Source organism: Anticarsia gemmatalis, chromosome 23, assembly GCF_050436995.1.
Source record: "Anticarsia gemmatalis isolate Benzon Research Colony breed Stoneville strain chromosome 23, ilAntGemm2 primary, whole genome shotgun sequence".
NCBI lineage: Eukaryota > Metazoa > Arthropoda > Insecta > Lepidoptera > Erebidae > Anticarsia > Anticarsia gemmatalis.
In genome coordinates, this window is record NC_134767.1 from 1,845,694 (window position 1) to 1,868,441 (window position 22,748).

General features: G+C 35.9%; 2 protein-coding genes across 6 annotated transcripts in view; one reads left to right on the top strand and one right to left on the bottom strand.

Moving 5' to 3' along the window:
- The window catches only part of mim (missing-in-metastasis), a 206,923-nt gene that overhangs the window by 108,291 nt on the left and 75,884 nt on the right, over nucleotides 1-22,748 (top strand). For all 5 annotated transcript variants that reach the window (XM_076129824.1, XM_076129825.1, XM_076129826.1 and 2 more), the window contains exons 2-3: nucleotides 9,169-9,230; nucleotides 10,415-10,488. In XM_076129824.1, the coding sequence (XP_075985939.1) occupies nucleotides 9,169-9,230; nucleotides 10,415-10,488 (136 nt within the window). The remainder of the gene's footprint in view (nucleotides 1-9,168; nucleotides 9,231-10,414; nucleotides 10,489-22,748) is intronic.
- On the bottom strand, nucleotides 10,952-22,228 carry LOC142983021 (phenoloxidase-activating enzyme-like). The gene is made up of 8 exons (XM_076129787.1): nucleotides 22,070-22,228; nucleotides 16,308-16,468; nucleotides 15,053-15,219; nucleotides 13,602-13,753; nucleotides 12,990-13,155; nucleotides 12,443-12,648; nucleotides 12,072-12,223; nucleotides 10,952-11,712 (listed from the first exon to the last, which is right to left on the bottom strand). Exons 1-8 carry the CDS (start codon nucleotides 22,125-22,127, stop codon nucleotides 11,455-11,457), a joined length of 1,320 nt encoding a protein of 439 aa, XP_075985902.1. The 5' UTR covers nucleotides 22,128-22,228; the 3' UTR covers nucleotides 10,952-11,454.

Here is a 22,748-nt window from a genome sequence, read left to right on the forward strand (position 1 = left end):
TTGCTCGGGTTTTATGCTTAAAAGTAGTTTTGAAGTATCCAAAGTCTTAGTTTGCACAAAGTATAGATGAGCACAAAGGTAATATATTAGTATTGTAATCCTAATTGTTCTCTAAGTAACATACAACGTTTCTGTACCGGAAAATGAAGCTATCTTTAACATAAGCAAAGGTGCAGTGTTATATTCTTTCATAATTTATCAGTATAATAACAATCCATCAACACAACGTACATTGCACTTTCTAACCGTAATTCAACTCACATTTTTCTTCCACCACATGCTATGTACATCAATAAACGTTGATGCATCTAAAGCGGTAAGGTAAACAGTCTGCGGAGCTAATCTTGCATCGTTCTGTCAGCGTATCGTAACGTTTTATAACGACTGAGATTTGTACGTGTGTGTTTTATTCTAGGCTATTTTTGAAGTAGGTTTATCGACTTTGGATTTTTACATAGTGTGTTAGAGGTAGGATATGAATTGTGACTTTCTGGCACGGAACAGATGTAATTATTATTTTACTTTAATTCTCAATTATGAACAGTGTAGGGTTATGAATGTTATCCCAGTATACTATTGCCAGTTACTATAATTTGATTGCCTCTGCGGTGCGGTCGGCAGTGTATGCAGTGCGGCAGTGGGTTTGGATCCTGGGTCGGGCCAAAAAGTATTTCCTGAGACTTTTCTGTTAAGAATTTTCAGAGATCGCCCGGAATTATGAAGTTGTTGTCGTAAACATCCGTGCCTCGGAAAGCACGTAAAGCCGTCTGGTCTGGTCAGTAGTCACTGGTCGTGGCTCAAGAGCTCCTAGTAGACAGTCTCACTAGTCGTGTCGATTTATGTAGGTAGTGCCAGCACGATATCAAAGAGACATGTATTTTCATCACGTCCGACCATTGAGTGGACACGTCATGTCGTAAAACGTCTACGATTATGTGTTATGATAATATATTATGTGTTTGTATTGTTATTATTACTGTTATGTAGTGTAATAGATGTTTTACTACCCAAAAATATGTTCTAGGCAGTATTTCCTTTGAAGAGATGAGTTGCCGCTTGCGGAAGATGAGTAGCCACATTTTGTTGATATTTAATGTTATAAAGGTTAAAGCGTGTTTTGTTTGTTTGTTTGTTTTATGTCGACGGGCTGAATGCATTGATATAGTTCTTAGTGATGATACGTTGGTAGGTTATATTCCGCTTAGAAGAAAAAAATAATTAGGAGTCTCAGGAATAACTAAATGCGCAATGAATGCGAGTGTCTATAAAATATTTAAATATGTAGTATTTTTACCTCTTATTAAAAAAAAAGTGTTTAAGAAATAAACAAGGAACATCAAAACTGTTGCAACTAGAAATATAACTTAACATCACGAAAAATCTATTCCAATGCATGGTATAGTTCTAACAGCTGTTAAGAAATCTCACTGGTCAACTTCCATTCAACCAATTAGAAGCACAATTACGCACACGTTAACGTAATAAGCAAACATCAAACTATGTTTACACTAACATCAACAAAGTTACACAATTACACTCGCAGACTACCAGGTTTACGTTAACCCGTAAACGCGCCGTGTTTATTTGATCCAATAAAACTGCGACCAGATTACGTTTGTGGTTATGATTTTATGCTCTGTTTTGATACTGAGGTTTTTCGGGTTGAGTAATCTTGGTGAATTAATGCAAATAAACCTTGATAAGTTATTTTTGTGAGGAGTAAACAGTGTTGATACTCTCTAAGCTAGACAATATGTATACAAAGAATCGATGCAAAGGATTCCTTTTATATAACACTTGCGAGTAAAGAAACTTTAAAGTATACATTATGTCTATCGTCACAAAAGTTGGTTTTCATTTTGACATCTTTAAAAAAAATGCCTAGAAATTTGTTTAAAAACATTTATTGAGGGCATGCAAAGTCCCCAACCCGCACTTGGCCAGCGTGGTGGACTCAAGGCCTAACCCCTCCCTCATTACGGGGGGAGACCCTTGCCCAGCAGTGGGACATTAATGGATTAAATTTATTTTAATTTTTTTTTATTTTAAGAAATTTGCAACTTTACTTGTAAATAATGTAGATTTAGTAGACATTTGTTTTCTACAAAACTGCGTGATTTCATTTAGCATTTATGTGCTTTCCAGCAGGAATATGTATTACCTAGAAAAACGAATCGCCTATTCTGGATATTAATTTAAAGTATCTTTGCATCTCTTACGTTAACTAAACAATTCTTCGAACACTTAACATTAGCGTTTACTTTGGTAAAGAGTCCCCCTAAATCTCTTTTTATCATTACAAATCTTGTAACATTAAAACGTTGAGCAAAGAGCCCTACATCAAGCCTAATATGTTGTTAAAGAGCTCCAGTTTGCGAGCCGTTGCCAACCATTTCCCTAACAAGGTGGGGTCGTTGACTTTTATAGGCCCACTTACACGATACGTTGGAGGTTTCAATGAATGAATGTGACGAATGTCTGTTATTTCTGTAGGTTGGTGATGGATTTGTCTAGATTTGTTTTTTTGCGGTGATAGTAAAAGCAGCCCTTGCCCTGCAGTAGGACAGTAAAGGGTTTCAAAAAAAGTGGAAGAGATAAGTTATGCTAATTATATTTCGTAACACTATTCTAATTTAACCTGAATTATTTATTTCATAAGTTTCAAAATGCAATAACAAAGGGGATAGTTAGTTCGTAAAAGAATACTGCTTTATTGCTCATAACATCGATGGTCATTCCTCTGTTTGTTTTTAAAAACAAATTAATACGATTTGATCAATTGTGTGAATTGTGATATCGGTACTAATATTGCAAAATTCTTCAAACAGATAATTATTGCAATAAAATTAAACCTTGTTTGCATTGCAGCAGGCAAATACTTAAGAAGACGAAACTACTAGGTAAATCAGAACAGAATGTGATAACACAATAAAATAAAATATAAAATATTCTTTACTACGTGACGCAGTCGTGTCGTACCTTATAAATCACACAATGTCATGTCAAACAGATATTACTAAGGTCACATAAGTGCTGACGGACATTTCGGACCCTGGGACGAACGTATAGTGCCTCTGAAGATGTAGGGGACCCTCTTGAGGGCGTTTGTCCATCAAAACATTCAAAATATATACGAGAAGAGTATGTTATGTAAACCTACTTTTGAAATGTAATTTTGTTTGACCGGCTACTTCGCAATATATGTAAAGGTAGCGTACAGTAATCTTTTTGAATGATTATTAGTCCATTGAAATGTTACATGAGATTTACATTTATTAGAGGACGCAATTTTATTTTTGGAACATGTAGGGGGGGTCTAAAGAAGCTTAACTTGAAGTTTGTGGGGTCGCCACCCTTGTCCCCCGGCCGCCATCTTGGAAAAGGGGGTGGAAACACTTTTTTCGCTATATCTCGGAAACTATGCGTCTTACAATAAAATTGCCAAAGCATAATTTGTAGCAAATTATTTTGTCTACAAATATGTTTCATAACTTTTTGCCCTAAATTAACAATTAAAGAAGTTATAAGCAAAATAGTGCAATTTTTATTCTAATTATTTTCTTTATTGCTCTATAACTTTTTTTAGCGACAGCCGCGCGGATGGATCTCTGAGGTTAAGCCACGCTTGCCGAAGTTGTTTTGTGGATGGGTGACCATCTTACACATATCGAGTTCCTCCCTATTTCGGAAGGCACGTTAAATTGTGGGTCCCGGCTGTCATTTTCGAAGATATGTGACAGTCGTTAACAGTACTCATAAGCTTGAAAGTCTGTCAACCAGTCTTAACCAGGGGTATCGTTTTATATCCCAGGTAAATAGGTTGTGGAGGTCAGATAGGCAGTGGCTCAATATAAAACACTGGTATTCAGCTGCATCTGATGAGACTGGAAGCCGTCTCCAACATAGTTTGGAAAAAAGGCTAAGCTGATATGAATAAATTTAAAAAAAATTACTCAGACCAATCTTTTAGAGTATTCTTCGAGGAAAATTTGGTCCTATATTTTTTTTTAATTTCATTAATTAGAAACTCAGTAACAGCGCTCCGAAATAGACCGGATTCGGAAATAATTTTTTTGTAAAAAACAATCACTATTTTGCTTATAACTTCTTTAATTGTTAATTTAGGGCAAAAAGTTATGAGACATAATTGTAGGCAAAATAATTTGCTACAAATTATGCTATTACAATTTTATTGTAGGACGCAAAGTTTCCGAGATATAGCGAAAAAAGTGTTTCTACCCCCTTTTCCAAGATGGCGGCCGGGGGACAAATGTGGCGACCCCACAAACTTCAAGTTAAGCTTCTATTGACCCCCCCTACATGTTCCAAAAATAAAATTGCGTCCTCTAAGAAATGCAATATTCGGCCCTCAAATTGTAACATTTCAATGGACTATATGGTATCTTCTACCTAAAGGGCTTGTGGCTACGTACTGGTAACAACAGCCGCGCGGATCGATCTCTCGAAGTTAAACTACGCTTGCAGAATTTTTTCTGAGGATGAGTACCATCTTGCACATGTCGAGTTCCTCCATGTTTCGGAAGGCACTTTGCAAGTCGGTAAGGGTGGGTCGCGGCTGTCATTTTCAAAGATTTCTGACAGTTGCTACCATTAGTCAGGAGCTTTAAAGTCTGCTACAGGGATGATATCACACAATACACTTCCACAAAGCATGTTTGAAACTGACTAACAGGGAATAAACTTTGCTTTGTGGTGTTATGCAACGGGCGTTGTAATTAGCCTAATGCACTTTGAAATAACAGCACTGTGTGAGGATCTTTCAGTTGATTTAATGCCTGTCTCGTTATGATAATTGTCATTGCATACGAAAGATCCTTCACTCTTTACTTGTTGAACTTAGTCTCTTTGTCTGTGCATAGTATATTGCATTTCGATTTCTTTATTCATTACCTAATGAAGGAGGTTGCTACGCATCAACTTTCCGCAGCAACGACGCAACGCTGTCTACGAATTTTGTATTGCTGTGTAACATCTTTTGATTCTTTAGAAATGCGTCGACGTAAAACTGCGCGTCCATTGCGTCGGTATCCAAACGTACGGACCGTAAGGATCTGTCACTATGTTTTAATTCCTGTGGCGCCGAAATACTAATCCAGTGGACGCAACACCATAGATATTAGTACAAAGCAACAAATCAGTCCGATGGCTTCGCCTGTTGTTGCTATGAACGTTTTATTAAAAAACTGCGGTTAATTATATCGGTTTCAATACGTCGTGTCGTCCTCGTACCGTGTACTGTAACCCTACCGTGTCATACAGACATTATTACGGTACTGACAACTCGCATCGGGTCGAATGGACCGAGTGGGTCAGATACTGAAGGGTGTCCAACCCTTCCGCAGAGAGGGTTAATTGTTTGCGTCAAAAATAGATGTTTTATTTTTTTGGCACTCTTTCTGCTGTGTCCGTGCGAAGGTTTTTGTTTTTCGTTTTCCCGTTGTTGGTTTGTTTACGGGTTGGTATTTTGAGTAAGGGTTTTTCTGTGCGCGTGTTATACTTTCGAACGGAAGGTATAGATGAATTTAAATGCGCAGCGGTCTGCGTTATTTCATGAGTCTGTGTAAGTGCTGACTTAAGAAAATAAAGAAAACGTTGTTTTAGATGTAATGGTATGAACCAATCAATAAGGTTTTTATAAATTTCTGAATTCAACATAGCAAAAAAGTATAGATATCGGTACAGAAGAGTCGAATGATGGACTCGAAAATGTATTTCTTCGATTTCGAAAGTTGGAAAACTTTTGAAGAGTAGTGTAAAGTTGAAGAAGAGGCCAACGTGAGCTGATGATGAGCAATTTATTACCACAAAAACTTTACAATTATTTGATTATACTAATTTGATCAAACAAAGCCTTTGACTGTTTAAAGTGCACATGTACCTAACCAATTTGAGTACTCCAATTACAATTAGCAACAACGTTACAGAATTTCAACCGCGCTAATTTTCAATCCCAATCGAGGTAACCACATAATTACCTAACATTTACCCTATTTAATAGCTACGGGGTTCACATGACGGGTCCTATGCAAACACCATGATCAAACGATGTAAGCAAGGGTGCGATTGATTGGCTCGCATGTTTGACTTGGTGCCTCGGTTTATAGATAGATTGCAATTTGGATTATTTTGTAATGATTATGGAGAAAGAGATGTGACATACGACTTTACGACTGCCTCCGTGGCGCAGTGGTTTAGGTCGCCACGCCGATACCACTGCAACGGGAGGTCGTGGGTTCGATTCCCACTGGGGACAATTATTTGTGCGATCCACAAATAATTGTTTCGGGTCTGGTTGTGTTTTGTGTCCGTTGTTTGCATGTTCGTTAAAGTCCCCGCGACACAAGAGCAATTCTAAGTGCGGGAGTTGTCTTTTTTAAAAAACAATTAAAAAAGAGTAAAAAAAAACGGATCTTTCTAGAGCCTGTGCTTCTATCTGTACTTAGGCCAGTTGAAGTTGTAGTAGGTATCACTTCTGTAGGTAAAGGGAAGACGAAAGTGTATAAAAATTTGATTACGGAATGAATGTTTTGTTTCATTGGGAATTAGGAGGCGACCCTGTTGCCGTAACTTACACGTGTCCCCTTATCAAAAACCACATTTTACTATTGTTGAGAATATTTCAATTTAATTCTGAATATGATAGGTAGTTTCTGTAATTAGTTAGCTAGAAAAAATTGACACAACCTACAGAAATGAATGTTTAATAACTAATTGAAGAAAACGGGCTTCGAGGAACAGTTGGCAGTCCCGGTTTTGTCAAGGTTCACAGTCTTTTCCATTGTTTCTTAAGTTTCCATAGATCTTGAACTTTTACACTTGATTAAATACTAAACATAAGAAAAAGGAACTTTCGAGCGAAAGCGAATAGCACCTGCCAGATGGCTTTAAATTATTCTTGCTTAACACACATATGGTTCAAAAGTTCTTACTACCCATATGTCGCTTGAAGACTTTCCAAATATTCTTAACGGAATCCTTTAAAGTGTCAAAATGTCATGACAGTTGGAAGTCGTGAGAAATGTCTACAGGCTGTTTGTTAAGGATATTATCAGTTAAACGTGGATATAGTGTAAGATGTCTATTTGAAATGTGGAAACGTATCGGTTATCTTGTATTTGGATACTGTCACCAAGTATAAGGTAGTGAGGACCTGAATTTACTTTCCTCAATTTATAATGTTATAATTTGGGAGTACTTAAAGGACTCTGTTTGGGAGATGAATGGATGGAGAGCCGAGAGGTATATTGTGTGGAAAGAAGACTTTATTAATATTGTGAATATTGGGGTCTTGCTGGCAACAGTTAACACATATGTCTATTATTTTTAAAATTGAAGCAAAACTCGTAAACTATTAAATTGGCAAAGGAATCATCAAAATTTGTTTAGTAGTTTATATATATAATCGCAGGCATACGAACATACATCCAACAGACAACCTTCCTTTTATGAACACGTTCCAAAAATAGTTGTTGCAAAATCTTTAGCTAAAGTTACAACAAAAGCTCTAGCCAGAAGTTTCAATGAACCTAAGTTCATGCTACAATTTGATTTAAAACACTTCATACAAGTTCAATCAATATTCCTTACAAGCTTGTTAATATAATAAGCGGTATTGAATCTGTTTCGCAAACAGTTTCATTACTAAAAGATTCTTCAGTCGTAACGTCAGCTGTTATTTCGGATGTTCTAGTCGTGAAAGAATTTAGGTTATCATGATCAAGTGGTACGAATATTGGCAAGGTTGATCGATGAAAGTTAATATGAATTGGTAGCTAGGAACTTGATACATAAAGAAGTTTTTTATTGAATTAATGTCGAGTTATTTTAGTGAAATAAGGTCATTAGTTACTCTTTTTTTTAAATAAGGTAGGAGCTAGGACTTTGGGCCTAATCCCTCCCTTTGGGAGGAGACAGCCAGTTGTAGGGCAGAAATGGGCTAAAAAAAGGGAAGCCATGAAAATTTCGCATTTGCTGTACACAATAAAGTCAGGTGTAACACTCTGTCTGGGGCAAACATGCTTCATGGCTTTTTATGATTGTAAAATTTGTAAGAAGAGAACAGATGCCTGTCCTAATAGGTTAAGGTATCATTTAAACAAAATTTCAAACAGGGCAGATGTCTTACTTCTTTCTAATGCGAGATGTGCCCTTTTCGACGCTTATTCAAATTCTTTTGTAACACAATCCTGTTCTCACCACGAAAAGTTTTAAAGGAAATATTTCCATACATAACTAGCACATAATAGCATTACAATCATCCACATTACACGGTGTATCCTCTGAAACCGTTGAAAACGTGTAAACGAGTCCATCCTTCACGTATTGTAACAATTACATCCATTCACCTGTATCGTCTAACTGACAAATTGCTCCCGTCCGTCCAAGAAACACCTTGAAACTTGACCTTTTCAAACAAAACTTAACTCTATCACTTACAAAATACAGTTGAAAATCCATCTTTTGAAATCCCACCACATTACTGCCAAAGGAACTTGTGATCTATGTCGGAAATTTTAGGGTTGAAAATTGTATGTTTGTGTGGTATGTTTTTGATAAGACATTGTATGTCAGTTGCTATGCAATAAGGTTTAGTGTTCGCTGAAGTCTTGTCTGAGTTATGGAGCTCTTTAAAGCGGTTTTCTTTGTACACGATACGTCTGAGCTTCGTAGTTTCAATACAAAGTAAACGTTTTTAGTTTAGCAATTGTGAGCGGAACGGATTGCTAATTAAATTTCTACAGGCGTTTAATTGAAGCGCCTGCGGATAATGTAATAGCATTACGACGAATAGTGTTTTATTTTAGCTGTGAAAATTATGTTAAGTTAAAGAGTCATTGCGCATTGAGACTAATCGAATACAAGTCGAACTTGATATCAGATTAGACTTTGGTTATATAGAAGCAGAGCCATTTAGATCTATTGTTCTAGTATAATTTAAGAATAATATGTAATAACATAAATAAATAATAACAGTTTCAAGAAGCTGAATCAATTGGCTAATATTATTTAAGCTGTAGATAGGCAAACTGGTCATTATTCATTGCAAGCAATTTCTGAAATGTGTCGTAATCTTATATTATAAAAACCTTCGTTGAAAATGTTTCGTTATTATCAAGTGAGTAAAATGTTTGCTCTTTTTATTTACAGAACAGCGCGCCAATGTGGGAGGAGTTCATATCGAAGGCGACGAAACTACACTCTGCGTTAAAGTAAGTATTAACATAATGTAATGCATCTTAAATTTATTTAAACAGTTTTGGTTGAGGAATTTCCAAAATTTCAAGTTTGGCGACGATTCCCAATAAGGAAACGATGCTTGCATGTCGCTATAGCATAGGAGTAGAAACGTAAACTGTCAGATACTGTATAGTGTATAGCTTTCTGAAGCAGTATGAGAAGAAATGTATGAGCATGCTAAGCCATACTCTGTGCGTTTGTTTATAGAGATGCCGAAAGATCCTTTCTTTGCTGATGTAGATAATGGCCGGCACAACGCCCGATAATGTCGCAAATCATGAGTAGAAAAAAAAAAAGGTCATACTACCCAAAATTCTTAAGAGGCAAGCAAAATATTTTTCATCATTGTTTTCCTCAGTTGCGTTTAGTTATTTTTATCATATCACTTACTAGCAGTCCTCTAATATACGGCAATAACTAATATCAATATACATCCATCCTTTATACTTTGATTGAACTTAAAGTGCATTTTATTAGCGGTTATCATACCGGTCACCGGACCACGGCCAGTTATGATCGTTTAGCGACAATTGATACGGCTATTGACTTGCAAATTGACTGATAACTCCTTGTATGCATTTACTATGTAGTTTTGTGACCTTTGAAAATGCATCACTTTTAGCATTTACTAGATGCTTGTGATACGGGGATTAATGTCGGCGGGCTAGTTATCCAATTGAATGCTTGAGTACGTAGGCCGCCGACATGTCGCCGGGTTATGACTGGTGTATACTGCACTTTATGAAGTCTTTATTTTTAAAGAATCGTGACTTACATAATTCTATTGTAAATAATTTTTAACGAGTCGGGCTATCAATATTTTAAGATTAACTGTTATTATTTGTTAGTTAGTTTGTTAGTCCCCAACCCGCACTTGGCCAGCGTGGTGGACTCAAGGCCTAACCCCTCCCCTCTTTACGGGAGGAGACCCTTGCCTAGCAGTGGGACAGCATTGGGTTACATTCATTTATTTATTTTATTTGTTATCGTGTTTCGTGGTCACGGGCAGACTGATGTTAGTAGCAGCTAAGCTTCGTCTCCTTGTAGCGAGAATTTGGTTTGTAGACTTCATCTTTTCAGTTTTAACAACTAGACTTCTTCTTTTACATCGAGAAGTCAATAACCGGACAAATAATCTTTATATTTTCCTTCACAGATCAGCGCTGGTTGCTATAGCTGCATTTCTGGACGCGTTCCAGAAGATTGCAGACGCAGCAACCAATGCCAGGGGTGAGTGCACCGATTATTATGTTTTATTCCGTCTAGTCAATTATATAAGCTTTGAAACATATTTTTTTTATGTGAATGAACGTAATAACATGTATCAAGAAAAAGTGTTTGGTTTTGTTGCTGCTAGTGGCGTTCTTTGGCGTTCAGGCTACTTCCTTCTTAATAGACGTGGTTAAATAAAATGATGGACACATTCTTTTCAAGATAGATGCAAGAACTGAGTAAGATATTAGTACCTACTCGAGAGAGTCACGCAACTAGATGAGATGATTGTAGGTGTAATGAAATGAGTTTGATGAACGTCAAAAGATATAAGGCGTCTGAAAGTACCTTTAGGTAGGATATGCGCGGGACGTGAAGATTAGCTCTAAATAATATGGTGCAGCTAAAGACCTCGAAAGCTAGAATTGGATCGTTTTTGACGATGATGCGGGATCAGGGTAAACAAATAAATATACGAATATTGTACAAAAGGTTCACAAATCAGTTTATTTTAATAATCTCAATAAACAATGTTAACTTATTACTGTTCAGATCTGAACGAGCGGGTCTGAGATCTTTGTCACGTTGCTTAGCCCGGACTGATTTTGGAGTAATATGTCAAAATATTATGCAAGTATTTGGCAAGTTAACACTAATCATGTCTGAATTAAAAAGTCATCTGTACTCAAATAGACTAGTATTAAAATATTTTGAAATTCTTTGTATTCTGCAATGAAGTATTTCTTCGAAAAAAAAACAATTCCTTGTCCTATGATCTTATCTTATGGTCTCCTAAATTCGACTTACAGTTTTTTTTCTTGTTATCTATTTATACATTAAACCTTAGCATAATACGAATTTGTAATACTTAACAGCAACACGGATTTGGAATGAAAAAATGGCAGAATTTGTTCTTGTACTTTAAAATTCTTAACCCTATCTACAAGAAAGTCGATATTTAATAAGTTATTGTAATAATCTAGTCTAAGGAGCTATGTTGCTCCTGATCCAGGAATTGTATTCAAAAACGTTGGTATAAACTCCAGGTACGTCTTGTATACCGCAAGGGGTAGGACCGAAACTGACGACTCCGGTCGCTTCGTAGATTTTACCGTTTTGATACATGAGCGGGCCTCCAGAGTCACCTTTGCAGGAATCCTTGCCCTTTTCTCCACCAGCACAGATCTGCCCTTTCCATAATTGCACGCTGCGACCGGGGACTGTGTAAGATCGTTGGCAATCCTGCGAAAAAGTAACGGCAATTTATAACATGTACCTCGATAAATGAACTAGTATACCAAATATAAATTAATGTACTCAGTCTTTGATATTTTTTTTGTCTTTTTGAAAGTATCATTGCCCCAGCTTTTATACTTCAAATTAATTAAGTGACTGCTTCATAGTGCAGTGGTTTAGGTTGCCTCGCCGCTACCATTGCGGCGAGACGTCGTGGGTTCGATTTCCACACGAAACAATTATTTGCGCGATCTATAAATAATTGCTTCGGGCCTGTTTATACTTTTGTGTCCGTTATTTGTTAAAGAGAATTAAAATATCACACTCGACGTAAGTGAAAGCTATAGTTAAAACAAGGAACTTACAGTTTGTCGCACAAAAGGCAGGTCAACGTGTAATTTCTTAGCGCTGCTGCTCTGTTTTGCACTGACAGCACCCCAGCCGGCAGCGGTCACGTTGAAGGGTAGATTTCTTAGTGTTATGTCCGCAATCGGTAAGCAGATGGGGCGGATGAAATCTGAAACAAAATGAATAAATAATAAAATTCATTAAAAATCTTTTCTCTTGTCTCTCAATTATGGTTATGTATCTTTATATATACGGCCCGTAGCCGTAGTGCTACTTTGTCTTGTTAAAAAGAGCAACATGGCTTGCTTTTTTGCTTGTTGTTATTTACTAATTTGAAATTGCATTTAAATATCGACTATACTATATCATGTTTTATTTTTGTGCTGACCTGTGTAGGGTGCCATTTGTTTCATCCTGATCAGAGCAATATCGTGCCTCTTCAAAGGGCTTACGGGGTTGTATTCTGGATGGGGTATCGTTCTCTCGATGGGAATTCTAGTGATGCCTTCAGTGCAGTCTTCACCATCAGCTTCAACGATCACGCAGTCAGGACCTTCGTTGCTTGTATCGTATTCTCCGAGACGGACACTTCTCCTACAAAATAAAGGGTATTATTTCGTAGTTTAGTTTATTTTATGAAGTCTACTATATCAATGTTATCCTGCTTTGTAATAGCCTCTTTCGTACCTTAGGATGACAATCTGAGCATCTAATGTAGATAAAATAAAGAAAAAAAAATACATATACCTAAATAGATACTCGTATTGCGTCTTTGTATTGTCATAATTTTGCGATTTAGGAGTTTTATGATGGTATCATCCAATACTAATATGCTACCGTGCCAATATGGCCTGTATAATACTCGTACCGTACCAATATACTACCATAGTAAGTTACAGGTTTAGTCTTAGTCCATTATAAAAGTGAATGCTTACGGTATACCAAACGAAAGAACGGCACCAGCGACGCAATGGCCGGCAGTCAGGACATATTTGCCACTGATGAGGGCGCCGCCGCACAATGTCTTTATAGGACCTCCGTCTTTGGTGTATTCAATGAGGACCAGCCAAGGGTACTGGTCTACTGCCGTCTCTGTGCCACCTGAAAATTAAAAACATGTAAATGACCAACTACTGGGTCTCACGAAATGAGGAAGAAGCTAGGTTACGAAGACATCGCGCAGGAAAACAGGGATGCTAAGAGAAATTGTTGTTAGGCTGTCAACCAGAAACTATAAAAATATTAGCCACAATTTTTTTGTTCCAAACGAAACAGTGACTTTGAATAAACATTATGGTAACGGACTGGGAGATAATGATGTCATGTCTTCTTAAAAATGTAGGAAGGACACTGTGGTTTTAACTCAATATGTCGCTACATTAAAAAAAAAAATAAAAAAAAATGCGTGTTTAATATGTTCTGTGTTCAAGACGGATTCAACTAAAATTAGTCATCCATCGCTTAGAACCTATTAAAGAAATTGTGGAACTTTTTTGTCTCTACAAGCCGTTTGCAACACATTGTTTTTTTATATATTATATACTTACCATGAATCTTATTGCCAACCACGCTGTCTGTGCCGCAACATTCGCTGTTATGGTCGGGCGGGAAGGCAGACACAGTGGCCGCACAGCCTGTCCGCTGTTTAAACTCTGGCACGGGACCACAACACACGCTGTATTGATCTGGACCGTCACATCTGGAAATTATGATTTTATATTTAATCTTTATGATTGTAGAATAATTTGGAGATGTGATTATTTGTATACTCAAAGGGTGGGATTGGTATTTGATTCAGGGAGTACGTTAGTTCGGCATCGATGGGCTTGAAGTCAGTCTATGGATCGTGTCAACAAGTCCCGTATGCTATTTATCTAGTATAGAACTCCATATAACAGGATACGGGAATTAATGCGAACATTTCACCCTGAATTGCCTTACGTTTTGGCGCAGGTTGCACTCGCCGTGTTCGCAGGCTGACTGACAGACCAGACAGCCTGCTTAAAAGTTATGAGTTTAGTACCCTTCCTAATTAAATTACCATTCCGTTACAACTACAGAAAGTATTAAGATATATGCCTGAGTGAATCAAGGCTTCTCCTTTCAACAATTTAGCTACATATGCGTAAACAAAAGCTTAAGCAACAGGAAAAATATATTGTGACTACAAAGTTCATATTAGTAATTTTATTTTATAGCCAATTTTCCTGTATTTTGCATAACTATCATTTTTAATTATTCGTTTTCTCACCATTGTTGTGATAAATCTGAATCACGTGTGGTTTTTTCAATCAAATGTTTTAATGTATGGGATTTTAGGAATTAAAAAAAATATTTTCCTCAATCATCTTCACATCAAACAAGTTATCTGAAGACGTCCAAAAAATCGAAGTCTGTCCTTGTACTTATACTTGTTTTGTTGAACTGATATTTCCTTACCTGTCTCAACTTGTTATCAAGTAATTGTCATTGCAAAGAAACCTTGACATTCCTTGTACAGGTTCTTTACGAGTTATTGCAGTTTTTCCTTATATCACCTTTGTGTTATTACTGTTATTCATATGCAAGGTGGGCGAGGGACTCCCCTTTGGTATGACGAGAAAATAAAAATTATGATTTAGTTTCTTTCCATCTATCAGTGACATGTGACATAGATCTTCATCTTTAGTTCCTTCGCTTTTTCTTTGTTTCACAAAGATTCCTTTATTTAATGATACGTGTTTCATAGAAGACTTTACACATACAGCTATAAACATGTCGTCATATTGATTATGGCATTGAATGTGAGCAAGCCGCAATTCCTAAAGTTTTGTCGAAGTGGCAACAATAATGTAACTATCGTAACTACTTTTGGTGCAAACATCCCTCATCGTACTAATACCATCTTATAACAAATCCACTGCTTTACTGAACCGAATATTAGGATTACAGTTTATATCAACGATATAAACAAGCTGAACTAAACAATCTAGCTAAGTAAATATAGTATGTTTCTAACCTGGAATTCTGCACGAACAAAATCTTGTCATTCGGCACTGGAGGCTGTAGTAAGTTAGCTATCGCTGGACACGAGTATAAGCCAATACATTTCCCTTGCTTGCCTTCTGGAGTGAAGCATGAAGGCTTCTCCGGCGGGGGCGGCTCCACCTGGCTGGGACAGCACACCTAGAAGTAAATAAAATGTGATTTTAAAACAAAATAGAATGATTTAGTTCTACTATTCTTCTTTTTGTACTATTGCCTCTCGTTATGTGGGGTCCACTCAACATGTTTTCTTTCAAAAACGTGCTGTAAAGGGGATTTAGCTGATGTTTTTACCATCAGTCACCTCTCTGACGTTACCTCCATTATGATGTGATTAAGTTCCACAATCTTTGAAAATATCTTGACGGCTAGTCCCAAAAGCGTAGGTAGCGAGTAACCCGACTCACTAATAATTGGTTACTACAACGTTAATTATTTAATTTTGTAGAAATTAAAAAGAATATCAAAACAGCCGAAATTTGGTACTAGGCGGTTATCTAGCTATTTCGTTTAAAAAGCACCTGCTTCTTTTATGGCTATTTCTTAGAAGATATTTTTTGAGATCGTATCATTAGTAGCATGTTTTACTAACTTGAGTGGTTTAGTATTTGTTTGCTTGTCTGTTTGTCGTTGATAAACAATAAAATAGGTCAAAAACAAACAAGTTAGTCATTACACACGATTCACAAATACCTTGCGGTTTTCTGTCGTACTCTTAACGTCATCATCTTCTTCAAATACCTATTATTACGTCAAATAACTGTTCGATAACATATTTGTGGTTTGGTATATAATTCTAGTAATAATTTCCACTACTCTTTTTCCTCTTATATGAAATTCTGTTGTACATTTCCAATTGACTTTGTTTATTCGTATTGTATTGTTTTATTGTTCTGTATGACAAGATGTATGGATGTGAATGAGGCAAGGGAAGTTAATACAAATCGTACTAGCGTTCTCTGGTCTTTGCTTATTCCATACAATAACAAGGCGTGATTTTATGGTATGTATGTACTCATATTGCTATCGTTAAATTTGTTAAAGACACTAAACTTGGCTCATAGATACTAAAACCACAGTAAAACATTTACCGATTTGTTTTCCGTACAATGGAGATTGGAGATCCTCAGCTCAAAAATTATATTCATTTATAATGTTACGCTGTCACGGGTATACCGCTTAACTGATGAAATGAACATATAGATAGTTGTAGTTACAAAGATACTTACTGCAGGTGCATTCCCATCAAAACCGCAATGCGAACGTTTTAAAAGATCCATGTCTTGTTGCGTTCTGTCTTTCTTGTTCAGTACAGCTAGCAGTGGCTGGCAGCTGTAAATGGACTTGCATTCCCCTTGGCCGCCAGAGGGCGTTGGACAGGGGCCTTGTTCTGAAAAATACAACGAAATATTCTATACTATATTGTATACTGTAGACTTAAACCAACTTGTATGGTAACATACAGGGCATATTTTACATTTTGCCCGTGTGTATGTCGGAGATTTTTTGAGTAACAGATATTTCTATAGCCCTTCTCCCATTACGATACGCCCGCGCGACTCTAGTCTCGGAGACTAGTCGCCACGAAGTATCTCACATACATTTGTATGGAGACTACCAGTATCGTAATGTGAGAGTCTCCATACAAATGTATGTGAGAAACTTCGTGGCGACTAGTCTCCGAGACTAGAGTCGCGCGGGCGTATCGTAATGGGAGAAGGGCTTTAGGGTTAAATGTTGTGTATTGATTTGCTTTGCTTTTGCGGAACTTGCTCTAGAAAATAATTCGGCACTAAAAGTTATTCTTTCAAGGTGTCATAGTGCGCCCAATATTAAATTCAAATCAAACTGTGTACAATACTAAGGCATTATTATTATTTCTAATTTGTAAATAAATTAAGTCAGACGTGTTTCAAACAATAATACCTATAAAATATCGTAAACTTCTAAGAAATAGAAATCGAATTTGACCTTTAAAGGATCTGTCGGATTAAATCTTTAGGACAAAACAACTAGATTTCAAAACTTAATTGGTTTTTTGCGCCCATATTTGGCATTACATCTTAAAATCTTCAATTTGGTTGAAATTATTAGCATATCATAATTTGATAGTTCGTCTTATATAACTAGTTAATTATTTTGACCTCTAAAGCGTATTTCGAACTCTAAACTAATCATTCTATCGGCCATTTTATTACGATTGCTTTTCCTTATGTTCAAGTCGTTTTTGTTGATGATACAACTCTGTTTCAATTCAAAAGATTTGCAGTTTTTATATCACCCATCTTTGTTAAAAATCTCAGGTTGAGGTGGGTCATTGAACTCTCGGTCTGTCAATTAGTTTACCTTTTGGTTAATTTATGAGTGAACTGGCTAGGCCACGCGGCTCTGATTCTTTCATCTCTTTTTTCAGAATGTTACGGTCTATTTTAAAAAAGTTAGCTTCTGTTTAACCTCAGATCTGCTACTCAACTATTTCCATAATAATTGTTAAAAATATCCATTTAGCATTTTTTACGTGAAGACTAACAATTTTTTTTTTCAAACTTTTATCATCACAAAAATGTACTTGAGCAAGGCAGGGAAAGTTTGTAAGGATCGTACGTAGTGGTGTTTTTTGGCTTACCCCTATGAGAAAATTGCGTGACTTTATTTTAAGTATAATATCAAACACAGACTTTGGCATTTATAATATTATTATGATTTCAATATCTATAACTGCAGACATCTCGGATATACAATGTTTGGCCTTGGTTTTTACTAGTTTTGTTTCGTCTTATGATACGTAAATATGACGTCGAGAGCGTTGTTTTTTTTTTCAATCTTTAAGGTGAACAGGTCACTGAGTAATATTTATTTGCATTTGTTCAAAGGTTTTTTAAATGTTTATACAATAATTCTTGATTCTTTTCTTTGATATGTTTTGAAACTATCGTAGCTTGGACACAATATTAAATTGCTAAATGGTTCAGTCGAATATGGTATCCTAACTTTTGAAATTCCAATCGCGTTTGAGATCCGTTTAAACATTTAGTATAATGACTTTGATATGATTAAAATTTGAAATGTCTAAAACTTACAAATGTCTATTGGTCTCTTTGTTATTCTGATCTGAGGCCTAAGATGATAATAATATTAGGCTTTCTATCTTTGTTGTCTATCTTGAAATTATCTTTATGTTGCCTTGGAATTATAATTCCATAACATGGCTGTTTTGATGTTCTCTTACTGCATTAGCTTTCTTCTCATAGTTTTACTAATTCAATCTTAGTTTTTTCTGATAGCAGCTTATTTGCAAAATTCTTTTGTTCAATAAGCAGTTGAGCTTGACGTTGTTGCAGAGATTTTGTAATTAACCTTTGTAAACTCAAATAAACACTTATTTTGACAGTGACTGGTATTGATCATAATACAATGCTAAACGAGGTATACGTTATTAAAGTTTAAAGACGATGCCTTACCTACTACCGTACCTACCTTATTAAACCGTAACGTTAAGTTCTATTGTAAATATGGGTACTGCATAGTTTTAATAACTACTCTTTTAACCTATTACTGTCCCACTTCCTGCTTGAGGGTCTCAAGGAAGGGGTTAGACCTTGAGTCCACCACGCTGGCCAATAACTACTTTAGCTGTAAACATTACTATGTTTAATCTATACCTACCACGAATAAATTATGTAGTGATTCTAAAGAAACTGAGGTTAATTCCCCGGAATTCTTAATTGAAATCATTTTACGACATACGAACTGTCATTAAGGACTTGGAATTACAATTATTGTGATACATTAACTTAATGAGCATACCTGAGTTTTTTCTTGTTAAAATTACTCATGTTATGTGTGCCTTTTATTTACTTTTTGGATATGTTTAATAGTGTCAAAATGAAGCCTCAAAGACCCTTTGTGCTTAATCAATATCAACGTTTAAATAATAAGTTTAATGAAGGAAGCTCTTCATAATTAGTATTGAGTATAGATGATCAGCAAATTTGAGAAGTTTTCGCGTCGTAATGATGACTCAAAGTATTATTGAAGATTGCTTAAAACTACTTTTAATACAGTTGATATTAATACCTATGTATGTTTCAGTCTCTGACTTTTACGTCTTTAGTAAATGCGAGGTCTCGGATTCGATTTCCGAGTTCCGGGTAAAGTCAATTCAGTTTTCCTGGTAGCTTTTCGAATTACATGTATTACGGTGTAACGTAGGTGTGTAATTATTTGTTTACATCTTCCGGTATAACACTCCATATTACATAGTAAAATTACTATAGGTTTTTTTTTTGACTCAAGGCCTAACCCCTCCCTCATTACGGGAGGAGACTTGTCCAGCAGTGGGAAATCAATGGGTTGAATTTGCTATTTAGTTATTATATCCTTAACTCAGATTTCTCCGAACCTGTAATGACTATTCGCAAATCAATTTGTGTTGATTACCGTCTTGATGATATCATGTTTAGTTAATTATTGATACTTATGTCATTGCTAAGTACTAAGTAAGTATTTATATAGCTATTGCATCTTTGGTCTCTGCCTAAACCTGCGGGGAAAAGGCGTGATTTTATGTGTGTTTGTAGTTAATGGTCAACCGTCAAATGAGCGGGTTATTCACCAACTCGACACAAGAGACTGGACACACGTGTGGCCAGTTAGTGAAATTATAAATGGTATTACTAATTATTTCGTCATGTGGACACGCCATGATTTTGACGTGTCCACATGGTGAAACTTAAATTAAATCACTTTTATGTTTTCGTAAACTAAATAAATAACTATATATAAAGAAATAAGTTCAGTAATGTGCTTTAACTAGATTTGCTTGAAGTTTCGGTCCAGGTTACATTGACAGTGTAATATAGGATAATAATTATGCAACAAATTTTAAATATAGGTACTCATAAGCAATTAAATGGTTATTGATTTAATTCATTAATTACTTTGAAACGTACTAATCGTTTAACCGCTTTATGTGGTTTACGTAAATTAAAAATATCGTTAAAATCCCATTTACTTTTGTTGTTATGACGAATTTTACACAACATGACGTGTACATACGAAAACAACATAAATAAATATGTCAAAGTGTAGATTGAATCGAAACAACTTTTCAGAACGCTGACTCATTATAATTGTATGCATCCTTGATCTTTCATTGTGGGATTTTCTACAAACTTGTGAAATCCAAGTGGGTTAAGTATTGTTTCAATGCAGTTGTTTTCCATTTGGATGCCTCTTGTCTCAACGTTTGATCTGATGTTACGTGAGATGCAAGTTCATTCGATGATTAACTTAGTATTTGTTTGTTTGTTTGTTAGGACCTCTTAAATGCTAGATGTATGAAAAATACTGCCAAAATTATAAGAAATGGTGAAAGCGGGTGTTTATGTTGCACAATTATTTAAATAGATTTGTATAAAAGTTTGTGCCAGGAAAGACTTTTCAGTCATCAGAAACTATTGCCTAATATTTTGTCTGGTGAGCTTTTTGGATAAGTATGTTAGTTTGGGCTAGAGAAGGTTTTAGGTACCCATTAGGTTCCCTGTTTTGTTATATGTAATTTTTTGGAAAAACATCGTTTGCTGAATCAGTTATTTATCCTCAAACTAGGACAAAAACAGCTATCAATTCAGTCACAGTTCACACATTGGCCTTCTAAAACCAATTATCGAACATTAATAAGATCTAGATATGAATTTCGTAAACAGGTTTAATACTCATCGAATTGGTTAAATATTGTAATGGTCGTTTAACCGATACGTCATTACAAATTAGGGTTTTAATTTGTCTTACTATTGTATCCAAAAAAGGACTTAATGTACGATTAATATATGGACCACTTGATCGTCTTGCAATAAGGTCAGGTGCGTAGCACTCGTAACCGGTGGACCTGTATGACAAGATGTATGGATGTCAATGAGGCAAGGGAAGTTTGTAAGGTTCGTACCAATGGCGTTCTTTGGTTTCTGCCTTTACCCCTATGGGTATAGTTTAGATGAGAGATCTTTAAAACAGTTCTTGAAGTATGCAAAGTCCCCAACCCGCAATTGGCCAGCGTGGTCTCTCATTTGCCCAGCAGTGGGACATTAATGGATTAAAGGAGATAGTTTATTCAATCGTAGATTGACGTTTATGTAACTGGTACTAACAGAATCAATCATCAAAGAACCTAGCTTTATATATGTATTATACAGCACATAAAGTTCGCGTTTTAATTATATTATTCACAGTTTTTGTTTGTCTAAATACAGTTTCTGTTCCGCATTGCTGATTGCTTTTATGTTAGTCAGTAGTAAATATAACTTCAACGTTGGCTAATGGTGCATAAATGGTTTTACTTGAAACAAAAATTAAGGTTATTTTTAAATTAACCAAACATTTTATTTGTTGGTTTTTAGGGAAACAAACAACTTTTAAAATAGGTGTTCTGTGATAATAAGTTAAGCGTAAATAGTTTCTACAGTGTTTCTACAGTTCCTGTGTGACATTGTGGCCTACAGTCTATATGACATTTCGACTATTAACCCCTCCTGGTACTTTAAAGTGGTTTCCCAGCCTGGGTTCACGTCAATAGTGCAGCGGGTGGGATACAAACTCACAACCCCTTGATCGTACGATCAAAGACTTAACTATTGAGCTACCGACACTTATTCACGTAATAAAATTCACGCTTTATATTCCTTTGTACATAGCAACAAACGAGTATTTATACAAAGGTGCTAGTCGTTTCATATGGTATGTATGTATATAGAATTTTTTGTACTAAGTATAATCATTGGTTATCATTATATCTGCACAAATTCGGCTTTTGTGCCAGTTACCTATTATAGCTAATAGCTCACGATGTACAAACAAACCGGTATTTATTCCAAAAGATTTAAATAAGATACATAAAATTACAACCAAACACAACATTTGCATAAAAACTCAAGAACAGTTTTTCCTTACGCGCAATTTGTACACAAAAAAAAAAGAAAATGTAATAACTTACGTCCATTGACCACACAGCATAATGCAACGAAAATGCCTAGTACTTTTATATAATACATTTTTATTAATATCACAGAATTCACTTAAAACACTAAGAGCACGTCTTTACCGGTCGGGAGCCGGTGTTACTGTGAATTAAATTGTACACTGACCACTTTGTATAATGGACAACTGACAGACGTACTCGAGCGACTGACGCGAAGGCTCATATACAAGCGATTATAACCTTTATCTATATAAGTATAAGGGGTAAATCCTTTGTGAGTATTGTCGTGGCGTTGTGCTAAACTTGAAATATGACCGGTATAACGAGTGTCTTCATTTTGCTACTTGGAATGTCCCATTCGTGTTTTTGTTTGTTTACGGTCTGTTAAGTTCGCCATTACTATTTAGAAGAATATAATATGATATTATTGTTTTACTTACTGACCCGGCAAATGTTGCTTTTCCAAATAAATTAAAATAAAAAGTGTCACTCAGGGGTATGAAAAATAGATGTTGGCCGATTCTCATACATACTCAATATGCTTTCATGAGAATCGGTCGAGCCGTTTCGGAGGAGTACGGTAACTAACATTGTGTCATGAAAATTTTATAAGATATACATATTTTTATCGAGACAAACAAAAAGCCTCCGGTGACGGTAATTAACCGCTGATGACGAGATTTCAAAATCGGTT

Coding starts and splice junctions, on each gene's coding strand:
- LOC142983021 (XM_076129787.1), bottom strand. CDS start 22,127: ATGTATTATATAAAAGTACTAGGCATTTTCGTTGCATTATGCTGTGTG. Junction 13,754..15,052: donor TTGTTCGTGCAGAATTCCAG/GTTAGAAACATA, acceptor CATAATTTCCAG/ATGTGACGGTCCAGATCAAT. Junction 12,649..12,989: donor GTTCTTTCGTTTGGTATACC/GTAAGCATTCAC, acceptor TTTATTTTGTAG/GAGAAGTGTCCGTCTCGGAG.